A 12549-nucleotide genomic window follows, 5' to 3' on the forward strand; every position below is an offset into this window, starting at 1 on the left:
CAATATAATCTGCATTATAACAATTGTCTAAGTAGCTACAGTTACTTATAGTATTAAACCTCAGGAAACTTATTAGTGGACTCCCCTAGATAGAACTGCCTAGTGTTTTTCATTCCAGTTTCTGATGTCTTCTTTGTGAAATACCGTACAGCTAATATTAATGTGCTGCACAGCATGGTACAATATAATGAGTGTGTCTTTATACTGTGCCAACTCCTGACATCCTTACTTAAGCAAACTTCCATTGACTGCAGTGGGAATTGGCCTATTTAAGGAATGAGTGAAAAATAAGTAAAGACCTCTTGATTTTACTTGAAATATATTGAAAAAGAAAATGTTTTAATCTTAGACTTTTATAGAGGCTGCCTTTTATATCACAAGAGACTTTCCACCCAAAGTGTTATTAAATGTGAATGAAGATGCTTGACTGAACTCAGAAACTTGAGCTTTGCAATGTACAGAGTAATTTGTTCATGGTGGACTAATCCATTAAGGTTATTTTGTCTGGTTGAGCTAGCTATTCTGTGTAAGTGATCCCAACCTGTAGCTCTCCTTCAATATGGAACAAATCCTGCCCTAAGTATTTTTACCCCCAAACTAACCACTGTTACATTAATTGCTTGGAAACTGTCTTACGAACGGTGGAAAAGCTTTCTTTTTTTTGAGGGGGGGGGCACTTTGCTGCAGAATTGAGGTTGTGCCAGGACTGGTGTTCCTGGATGCATCCTTATGCTAACAACAAATGTATGCTAAAATTCATCAGACTCTGAATCGCGGTAACATGGCTCAGAAGATGGATTCCACATAGGTGGTTTGGAATTAACTGGTAGAGGGGGAGCTTGTGCATCACAATCTGGTTATTTTCATTCTGCCAGATTTAAATAAACTGTTAATGGGAAAAAGGGTAGACAGTGGATCTGGAAAAGAGCAGGAGTGCAAATTGTTTCGGTCCATATTTGCTCCCTATAAATGGCTGTCTGGTATGACTACATCCAGCATAAATAGACAGAACAGGGACCATTTATTTTCAGAACAGACAAAACTGCATATAAAAGAACAAGGGATTGTTTTAAAATCTCATAGTAACAATAGCCTTGTGGTTTAGAGACTGGACTGGGGTTTATGAGCTCTGAGTTCAGGTTCTGGCTCTGCTACAGACTTTCCTTGTTCAGGTCATCTGATTTCTCTGTGCCTCATTTTCTATCTCTAAAACTGGGATGATACTATTTCCCTACCTCAGAGGGATGTTCTGAGGATCAGTTAAATATATATAAAGTGCTTTGAAGATGAAAATGCTAGGTGTTAATTATTGTTACGAGGCCCAGTTCTGCTATCCTCTCAGAGGCATGGGTCTGCAAGATCAAGCCCGTTATGACAGCTACCAGGGAAAGAGAATTGTAATAAATACAGAACTGTAGTTGTGCACTCTTTCCTGTTCCCCAATTTCAAGTGTTCAATGATTTTTTCATTTAAAAAACCAAAAACCTAAATAAGATTGAGGCGGAAGAAGCTCCATCTTTGGAACTCCAGGCTGAAGAACCCCTCTCTTTTCCGGCCGCGGCTCCTACTCCTGTTGCGGCCGTGGCTCCTGAACAGGAAGCTCTGCCTGCTGAGCCTAGTGAGCCAGCAGAGGAAGCTGTGGTGAGTGACCACTACCTCATATGCCCCAGCTTTCATCTGATTTTTTTTTTTTTTGTTCATCATTGCGTATGTGTCCACCATATTGCAGCCATCCTCTCCATTTTTATCCTCTTTACTTTTAGGGCTGGTTTCCGTTCTAGCCTCCCATGTCAAAACAGGCTTTCCAAAAGCTGTGTGTGCCTTTTTACCCTAAAATGTCCTTCCACTTATGGCTGATGTTTCAGAGTGAAGTTCAACTGAACTACTGTGGATTCAGATATTGTAACTGTCAGACAAACATAACCAGGGAAATGAATTGATACTATTTATAAATGACACTATTCATGCTTTTCTCTTTTCAAGTAGAGAGAGAAGTACTGGGCTAATGTACATCTTGAATGTTGTTTGCCTGAGCATTGAACTGCTTCCTAATAGAAACCAAAACACAGGTTTATACAAGTCTCCTAAGGTTGGAAGTCAGCCGGAGAACTGAGCTCCAAAGCCAATTGAGGGTATCTAATTGAAGGTCTCAAAGTCAACATTCAGAAAACTGGGACTCAAATGTTGTGGAAAAAGATGATAGCTCTCAAAGAAAACCTCAGCAAGGTTGCCTGAGCTGCTTCCCTCTCCTCCCCAGCCAAGCTGTTAGATTTCAAGAGGTACTCTAAGCCAGTGGTTCTCAGTCTTTTCCATATTGGATCTCCATTTTTCCATAATGGTGCCACCATTGACGCCCCTTCCATCTAGCCAGGGCATCCCTTCTATTTAGTAATATGGAAAGGCCAGGAGGGTTTCACCCCAGTGCTGAGAATCCATGATCTAAAGAAAAATGCATCCATTTCTGTTGATTGCCAGCCTAATAGTGTATTATCTTTCTCCAGGTCAGTAACTAGTGGTCTGTCACTGTTAGAATCTGAACAGGTATTCACTGGGCCAAATCCTGACTTCCCACAAGTCACATTAAAGGTTATTAAATCAGACTATATCACCATTGCTTTTTACTCACATTGTGTGGGAAGAGAGGAATTTGTCTGGAAGACATCTGAGGCATCACCCTCATTTGAAGGCACCTTAATTACTCCTTTTTAGAGTTAGTAAAATACTCCAAAGAATTATTTGATATTCCTCATGGCTACTCCAAAAATTCAGTTCAGTGAGGCCCAAAACGGAGTCTGGAATTTTCCTGTGGACTGTTACAGACACATGACCAGAATTAGACAGGAAAAGAACTGCTTTATGGGCCTGTCCTTCTGCCATTGAAGTCAATGTCACCTTTTATGACCCCCAGGAAGCAGTTTGATCCAGAGATAGGGGCATTGGTTGGGGAATCAGAGGGCCTGATGGGTGACACGGACAAGTTTCTGTGCCTCATTTTCTGGTGCTATCTACTTTGTGAAGTTAGGTATTTATTAGGATTAGGCCTTTCTTCATCCACCGTTTCACTAGGGGTAGGTGAAGTGGACGTCTGCTTTTTCCTATTTGACTATATGAAATCAAAACAGCCCTTGTCTCCATCTAGACAAACGTATTATCTATAGAATTTATTTATGGCATATGTACTGCGGTGAACAGGCCTTATCATATGTGCCATGGCACTCTACTCAAAATCATGCTACCAACCCATACTTTGGCCACTGACTAGAGAATAGCTGGAGGTTTGTTTATATTGAAATAGTTATAATGCGGTGGTTCACCCTTTTTTTTAGAACTGCTGTTTCACGCAGTCTCTCTGTAGACTCAAGTAAATGTATTGTATCACTGCATTAGCTCACCTGCAGAAAGCATTCTTCACAGCCAGAAAATGAGGGCGACTTAGTAGCAATTCAGAAGATAGATGATAGATATTAAATAGCAGTTAAATGATTTTGTTAAGGTTTTCTCTGCTTTGTTTTATTTTGTAAATGAAACTAAGTTCTTGCTCATTTGGAAAAAAGAGTCCTCTGGGAAATAAGAAATGAAACATGCTGATTTTAATAACGCATGCGGTAGCTTTACTGTTGGAATCTGGTCCAGTGGGAGAAGCAAATGTTACTTTAGAAAAATAGCTTTTAATATGTGATATAAGAAGAGTTTTTGAAGATTAAGATTAAAGAAGAAATAGACAAAAGGTCAAAGGCCAACATTTGATAAGGCTACCATAGATGAAAACATTCCTCAATAGGAGTCCTGCATTCAGTTTATCCATGTGAATTTTTAAAAAATGTGTGTTATAAAATATTTGTAAATTTTCTCCCACTACGTATCTCTTGGCTTTACATTATACTCAAATTACTGTGGCATCATCAATAGGTGTAATTTGCCTGTAGGATATTTCTTGTCAGACCATGCTATGCCAGCAAATGTACCTTGGACATGTATTGCCAACCTTGTGGGGCGAGGGTAAATTTTCCAGCATAATGTGGGTCTCATTTAATTTGAAGGAAGGGAAGGGATAGTCCAGTTATCAGGACACTAAGCTCTGACTTGGTAGACTTGGGTTCAAGTCCCAGCTCCTGCACAGTCTTCCTGTGTGGCCTTGGTAAGTCGCTTAGGGTATTGACACCGCTCACATCAGCGAGCCACCTGGGTCAGAAGATTCGGGCTAGTAGTGCTTGCACTAGTGCTGTAAAAGTAGCTGTGCAGGCATCATTTAGAAGTAACTGTGTCCGGCACTGAAGCTCCAGCCCAAGCCACGACTTTAAAGTGCTGTCTACACGGCTGTTTTTAGAATGCTAGTGCAAGCCCCACTAGCCTGTCTCTCTCAGTCCAGGCTGGGAGCCTCGCTGCTGCAGTGTAGACGTACCTTCTGGAACAGATTCTCAATGGTATTTATTTAAGTGTCTAAAGATGCATATAGGCAGCTAATGGGATTTACAGAAGCACCTGAAGTCAATTATGTCAATGGCCAATAGGCACCTAGGCACTTCTGTAAATCCCACTAGGTTCATATTTGTAGTGTCAGGTACCTCAGTACCTTTAAAAATCTGGCCCTTAAGTCTCTCTGTACCTCAGTTCCCATCTGTAAAATGGGGATAGAGGTACCTTAGATAGATGTGATTTATGGATAAGTCCCTCTATTATTGAATGCATATCTTGGGAAATTTGCTATCTGAATATTCTCATGTAAGTCAAAGGGGCTTCTTGTGCAGCATGAACTCATAGTGAGTAGTAGCTGTCAGAATCTGGCCTTGTTGTTGTTTACTTGTGATTCTTTAATCCTCAGTCTCCTGTTTTAAAATGTTTGTCACCAAGTGAGGGAACAGAATCAGTATGACATGGCTTAAGTAAGTAATTGCGCGCACACACAAAGAATAACAAATAGACAAAGGGAACTGTTCAAAAATCCTTTGCCTGAAAATTGATTGCCCAAATTGTTTAGTAAATACTTAGAAACAACAAATGAATTTGCAGAAATCCAGGTTGGTACTTTAATGATTTGCAAATGGGGTGGGGAGGAAGGGACTAAATTTGTTTTTTCAACCAGCTGTAAGTAGCTGATTTAAGTAAAATGTTAGCTTATAGTAAGCTTCAGGTCCCTACCAATAGGTCTCATTCAGTAATATAAGAGTATATTTTCCAAAGGCCAAATCCTGAAGTACTTGTTATTCAGGCATAACTCCTAATAACACAAATGGCCCTTAGATTTGAATAGTTCTTGAAAAATCAGTCTGGTATTTTCTGCTGTGTCAGACACATGGGTATATTCTTTCCTCCTCCATTTTTCTTCAACAAAATACTTAATGTGGGGAGTGAAAGGAGAAAAAACAAGCCATTCTTCCATTTGTGTTCCCCTGTGTCCTCATTCCAGTGTCTCATTATGTCAGTGCAGTACAGGAACTTGCTTCATGCTCCTTCCTTTCTCCTTCAGGGCTCAAGTGCCATAGACCAACTGCAGATTTTTATTAGTTGTCAGCAACAATTGATCTGTGTTTTTTTTCCTCATTTTTGTGGGGAAGGAAGTGATTGGCATTCCAAGGTGCAACATGTACACTTATGCTATCTTCTGACAGTGTTCCGTAGAACCAGGGAAAGTAGAGGCGTCATCAGCTTATGTTGGTATAGGAAGGGCAGTCTCATCACTAATGCAGCTCTTTGGAGACAGTTCTGCCACCTATTTCTATGCACTAGTAAAAGATAGCAGTAGAATACCATGTAAAAAGCACATAGTACGCTAGCCATTGTGCTGTTTCTTTTTCTGATTTAAAAAATGCTCCTTCCACTGTGTCCATTTTTCATTCAAACTCCAATACATCTTCGGCCAAACACTGACCACAACTCTGAGTATGGCTGTATGTTTTGGGCAGATGTCCTGCTGCACGTGTGGGGAAGATGTGCATTAATTGAAATGTCAGAATATGCCACCAAATATAGTAGTAATTCATATTCAAGACGTGGGGGAAAATAAGAGATTGGATTTGAAATGAAGGCAACAATGTGGTGTCTTAATGTGAAAGTTAATTGACGGTGTTATGTTCATTTCCTAGCCATTTGTATGTTGTATGGAACACACTGATGTTTATGGGGGCTATTCAGAGATCCCTGTTTTATTAGTTACACTTAGTAGTTCTGAGAGAACTCTCCTGTGCCTTGGGTCTAATGTGGCCACCAGGGGGCTTTCCTGTGTCCACACCACCTTCCTGGGCGGTGATGGGGGAGGGGGGTGTGGGTGGCAAAGCTTCCGGGCTCTTCCCCTTCCTCCCTGTTGTCCCTGGATGCGTCACTCTGCACGTCTCTGGAGACAGGTGGGGCACAATGCTGAAGGAGCAAGGTGAGCCCTCTACCTGTGAGGGGGATGGGGGACTTAGTGGGGCTCAGACTTCCGCCCTGGGATGGTTGCGCGGCAGGGACGTAGGGAGCCTGGCTGCAGACTAGGGCTCCAGCCATAGGGCTTCAGACTCCAATTCCCGGCTCCGGCTGTGTGGCACCGACCCCCAATCCCGCTGGTGGCTGCTGGCCCCAAGCGCTGACCCCCCCCCCGTCCATGCACTCTGATCCTCAGCCCTAGTCACTGACCCCAGGCGCTGACCTTGAGCTCCAGCAGCTGCTGGCCCTGGGTGCAGATCCGGGCACTGGCTTTGGGCTCTGGCAGGTGCTGGCACTGGATGCTGACCCCTAGACCTGGCTGTGTGGCAGCAGGCGCAGGACCCCCAGCCCTGGTCGCTGACCCCAGGCACTGCTCTTGGATGTTGACCCTGGGTTCTGGCAGGTGCTGGCCATGGGTGCTGATCCCCCAGCCCCAGGTGCAGATCCCCAGCTCCGGTCATGTGGCAGCAGTCACCAACCCCAGGCTCCAGCAGGTTCTGGCTCAGGACACTGACTCCTAGCCCTGGCTGTGCAGCAATGGGCATGGAACACAAGCGCTGATCAGCAGCTGCACAGCAGAAGGTGCCAGGTGCTGACCCCAGCTGCGTGGCAGTGGGTGCTGATCCCCAGCCCTGGCCACACAACTGTGGGCGCTGACTATGGACTCCAGTGGGTGCTAGCTCAGGGTGCCAACCCCTCAGCCCCAGGTGCCGACCCATGCCTCCAACCTACACGGTGGCGGGGCCCCACATCCATTGCCCCGGCCTCTGCTGCCTCAGCCTCTCCCCCCCGCCGTCCTCCATCCAGGTCTTAGTTTGCCAGAACTTACTGTGAAAAGTGATATTAACATACCAGTATTTTTCACAGCATTACTTTTATTATTGAGTCCGTAAAAATAACCGACATAAATAAATGACAATGATCTGGATGTGTATATACGTGCATATTTATTTGTTTTTCCTCAAGTTAATAAGTATTTTAGGAAAAAGTGTCCGTGCAGCCAGCAGCCAAAGTTGGTGCCCGCACTCTGAGGCCACCAAAACTTTTATTGTGAGAACCACTGGTAATGCCTGCTTGCATGGTGCCCCCTCCCTTAAATTAATCAAAGTCTAAACTAAATTCTATATATTTTCATAGTTCTATTCAACTATGTATGAGACTCTCACCTGCTAAGTTCCTGGCAAGCACAAAATGAGTACAGCATACATTGGGCTTCATTTTAAAAAGCAGCCTTCCATCTGAGGTTACAAAATTGTGGCTGCATCTAGTTGTGGACACAGTTTATGGCATGTAGATGCCTCACTAGCTGACTTGGGAGTGCAATGAGGTAGTTAGGTATGGAAGTGCTATGGACTGCACCTGCAATTAACTGTGGCTAAAATTTTGTGCTTGCACTTAATTGCAGGTGCCAAATTGGAGCATGAGGCTCTTTTAAAACTGAGGGTTCTGGGACATATATGTGAGAGATTGTGACAGATAAATAGCACGCTGACATGTAAAGATGAGGACAGAGCTGGTGCAAAACACAAGATGGATTATTCAAGAGGACAGACCAAGAGAATCTAAAACCGTGGATACATATCCGACTGAGAATCTTGGCTTCAGTAAGCTCCAAGATGCAATAGAAGTGTGAACCAAGCAAATCCCAAGGACTGGACCTTATCTATGGACATATGATAAAGCACTTTGGGAAGAGGGCTAAAGCCAGGTTATTGGACGACCTAAACAACTGAAGGTACCTAAACAGTGGAAGTTTCCCAGTAAGCATACAAAAAGCCAGGGTACTAGTGAGCAAAAGTGCCAGTTTGAGAGACCATTTTTATATGACACACTTTTTTTATATTGATAAGTCGACTCAGCAGAAAATTGCATTTGGTGTGTGTGTGTGTGTGTTTACGTCTTAAAAGAAATTATCATTTTTATGATCAATCTTTGTTCATATATTCATGCATCTAAAGTCTCACTCAAGCTTGTGGTGTAAATAGGTAAAAAAAATTCAAGAAGTCAGCTTTGGTAGCTTCAAAGGAGAATTAATAATAAAGTTATATAACACTAATTTTAACAGGATAAAGCTGAGAGAGGTTTCCATGGTAACGCTGCCGATAGCAATTGACTTGCCCTGGCATCTGGACATGTTTAGGGCTTATGATGTGACTGCAGGCAATACTAGAAGATTAGATTAAAAACATGATTGATATGAAGTTCAGAAATAACTCAGCATCCTTTTGTTAGGGGAAAAAAAATACAACCATTTCCAATTAAATTTGTGCAATTCTGGAGTGACAGTTACAGGCTTGTGAAGGTTGCTAATTGAGACTCTGTCCACGTTATTATGTGGAAACTATTTTCAGCTATGGCTGTAGCCAAACTGTAACATGCTTTGTGTTCATACACATTACTGTTGCAGACTGGGTTACCCCCCACATTCAGAAAGCATGCTAAAATTTTGCTAAGAGGGTAGATTTTATAGCCTGTCTTTAAATAATCCCTGTCCACAGCTGCATCTACCTTGGTGTTAAAACTCTGCTTGCTACAGTAGAACCAGAAAACAGCTAGGAAATGGTTGTCCAGAAAAGTTCTGGAAGAAATGTACTTGTCGTCTGTTTTCCAGCAGGTCTTGCAGTTAGTACAGTTTTACTCCTCCTGTCTAGAGGGCCTTAGTGTTAAGTCCCAGCTACACTGAAGAAAATACCAGGTATGGGGAGCCAGTTACATCATAGTAGTTCTTTAATTCAATTAAAACCTAACACATCTGAGTACCTTATGCAAAGATCTGAGGCCCCTATTCAGCAAAGCACTTGATCACATTCTTTAACTTTTAACTTTAGGCATGTGTTTGAGGCCCATTGAATCAGGCCTTAAAGTAGGTTGTGGGTATGTCTACACTAGAAACAATACAGCACCATGGCTACAGATGCACCGCTGTGGTGTGGACAATTACTACAGCAATGGAAGAGGTTCTTCTGAGAGGCTTAATTATGTTTTAGAGGGCATGACATTTTTCACAGCCCTAAGCAATGTAGTTAAGCCAACCCAACTGTAGAGTAGACCAGTCCTTGGTTAATTCGGAAAAACAATACATTCTGTGGCACAACATCTCTTTCTGCACAGTTCACTTAAATGAATCACTGTCCACATAAAAAAAAGTCTTTCATTTTTGAGAAATTCCAAGAGGAAAATATGTGTTAAATGTTGTTGGGGTACACAGCGGGGACAGGACAGTTGTAGCCAGCTTTAGGAAAAGCTCAACAGTGCTCCCTGGAAGGTACTTATCAAAAACTTTTCAAAGCTAACATTACCGTGAGAATAACCATAAAAAGTTAATAATGGAGCTCTCCAAATTCCTAGCGTGGTGGTGGTGGTGGGGTGATTGATGAAGGCGGAGGAAAGGATTAATTTTCTTAGTTCTTAGACCATGCTGACTTGTTGCTCTGATGCTGTGTTATAATAAGAATGGCTTGTTTTGCCAGACAATATCTGAATTAGTTTCCATATATTATGCCATTAAACTTCAGCTATTCATTTTGTTGCATCCAGTACATGCCCTGCTTCCATTACATTTTATTAATGCATACTTTTCTGTTGCTAAAAACTCTAGTGTGCTGACCATATTTCCTTTTTAAGCAGGAGACTGTCACAACAGGTGAAAAGGAGACAGCTGGGATTGCTGAGGAGGAGAGTGAGGTAAATATGAACAGCCGTAGGAGGGTATATGTTCTTTAATATATCAAGAAAAGTGTCACAAAGTTGTGTGCATTGGTTTTTTGTTTCTGTGTTATGAATATGTTGGCCAATAGAATATGTGCTAGCTAGAACATCTCTCAATTCAATGGAGACCTATTTTAGAACCTATCTGTTGCAGTAGTATACTATCATAAATATTTTCGGACAGGAAAGAATGTGGTTATGTGGTAGAAGGTGATATGATGTTGTTTCTATCGACATTCAGAATGAACAGAAAATATACTGCCATGGAGTCTGAAAGACTTTAACACTTCCTGTGGATTTGTTTGTCTGGGCTCCGAACAGTGTCTTTAAAAAAAAACAAAAAAAACCCTTTCTTTCATCATTCCATTTTTCTAGCATGCTAAGCCCTAAACTGAAACAGAAGTTAGAATATAATTATCTTACAACTTTATTTTCTAAAGCACAAATTGGCCATTTCATTAGATATGATTAAAATCAAATTAAAAACAACTAAAAAGTTCAATGACCTATTGAATTTCTCTTTAAGACCAGGTACCCTCTGATCGACTGTTTTAGATTATGTTCTCATATGGGTGAGAGAACATATACTATTTATTCTGGATCTTTGTTTACTAAAGTGCAACCTTCACAATGCATTTTAAATTATGGTGAAAGTAACACGAGGATTTCAGCACTAGAGACTGGAAATTAAATTCAGAAATAGGAAAAAGGATTGAAAAATAAAGAAACCGTGAACTCCGGTAACTCCTCAATTTGGGTCCAATCCTGCAAGGTGCTAACTACTTCTCTTTTTATAAGTTTTCAAGCTCTGGTATGTAAGTATTTGCTAAAATATCATAGACCGATTCACTACTCATTCTGGTTTTGGATGATTGTAACTCCAATGGGCCAAATTCTGCTTAGTTATACTGGTGTAAATTTGGAGTAAATCTACTACTGTCAGTAAAGTTACTCCAAATTTACGCCAGGGTAATTGAGGATAGAATTTGGTTCATTGACTTCATGAAAGTTGCTACTGCTTTATATTGGCGTGAATGGAGAACCAGGCCCTGCAGTGTAATGCTGATTTTTTTTTCCATTTAAACAGAAAATTATAGACCCGATTCACCAGTGCTTATTCCAATTTCACACCAGCGTAGCTACATTGAAATCAGTGGAGTTACACAGGCATGACACTGGAGTAATATAGTGGTCAATCAAGCCTTACTTTTCTAAATCTGAGGGTTGAAATAGTATCTAATACACCACCATCTTTCTTCTAGAGCAATTGGCTTGTCACTCTTGATATGTCTGTTTCAGCAGCTTGCATCCAAGAAATCCTTTACTGTCCATAAAGTGCGAGCTGACTGTCTTCCAAATGTAACTGTTCATCGAACTCGCTAGTATAGTGTATATGTAAACTCAACCTCTCTTGCATGGCACATTCACCCGTCACACACATGCATCAGTTTTTAAAAATCTCATATTTAAAATGGCAATATTCAATGTATAACAGCTGCCAAACTCTATCCATCGAGTCTTGTATCCTGCCTTCAGCAGAAGGTGGTATGTGATGCTTGAGAGAGACCCACACACTCACCATTATTTGTTTAGCCAATTGTGCAGTTCCGTATATGGGAAATCCATCCAGACCTCCGCAGGCAATGGATTTATTCCCTAAAGCATGAGCTTCGGTTCCCCATAGCATTATATTAGCTTGCTTAGCTACAATTATAATTAATGATCATAAAAATTATCCAGTCCCTTTTTAAATCCAGCCATTGGGACCAATCTTAAGTTAGTGAAAACTGGCGTGCACTATTCAGGTCAAACATTGTGGACTAGATCCTATTAACTCATAGACTTCCCCTAGCAGTAAATACCTTGGGCCGTGTTTCTCCTCTTACTTACACCTCTTTTGTATATAGGAGGGTTTGTTTACAATATGAAATCAGGTAGCATATGTAAATATAAAAGTACCTGTATGATTCACCACTGCTATCTAGGGTGAAGTCGTGGTCCTGGTGAAGTAAATGGGAATTTTGCCATTGACTTAAATAGATTAGAATTTCATCCTAAATAGCTATGGGGCTAATCCAAGATTTTGAGATATGATAGAAAGAAATGGCTTCATTTTTGCCACTTACCCTTGTAATATCGGCAAAACCCCATATTTATGATTTTCTTTCCTTTCTTGTTATAGTCTGTCACAAGAATGAATTATCATACCATTTTGATGCATGCTGTACATATGGTGACTTATGACAAGGGGCTGTCAGAGTCTGACCGTTTCAGTGTATTGTATTTTAGGACTGATATTTGTAAAATTAGAACATGCTTCCTTCATGGACCATGGACTGCACAAATCCAATAAATAGAAACAAAGTGTTGATTCTGATCACATCAGATAATAGGATCAATTTCTGTAGCATTTTGTTAGAAGCATAGTGTATAAAGCAA

The 12549-nt window shown here is 41.2% G+C and overlaps 1 protein-coding gene across 5 annotated transcripts in view; it reads left to right on the forward strand.

Moving 5' to 3' along the window:
- AMPH (amphiphysin) overlaps positions 1 to 12549 on the forward strand; it is a 172234-nt gene that overhangs the window by 148707 nt on the left and 10978 nt on the right. For 2 of the 5 annotated variants that reach the window (XM_073332856.2, XM_073332860.2), the window contains 2 exons: positions 1495 to 1641; positions 10027 to 10086. In XM_073332856.2, the coding sequence (XP_073188957.1) occupies positions 1495 to 1641; positions 10027 to 10086 (207 nt within the window). The remainder of the gene's footprint in view (positions 1 to 1494; positions 1642 to 10026; positions 10087 to 12549) is intronic. The other 3 variants (XM_073332857.2, XM_073332861.2, XM_073332859.2) reach the window with 2 other exon arrangements.

The sequence above is a fragment of the Lepidochelys kempii genome, chromosome 2 (assembly GCF_965140285.1).
Source record: "Lepidochelys kempii isolate rLepKem1 chromosome 2, rLepKem1.hap1, whole genome shotgun sequence".
NCBI lineage: Eukaryota > Metazoa > Chordata > Testudines > Cheloniidae > Lepidochelys > Lepidochelys kempii.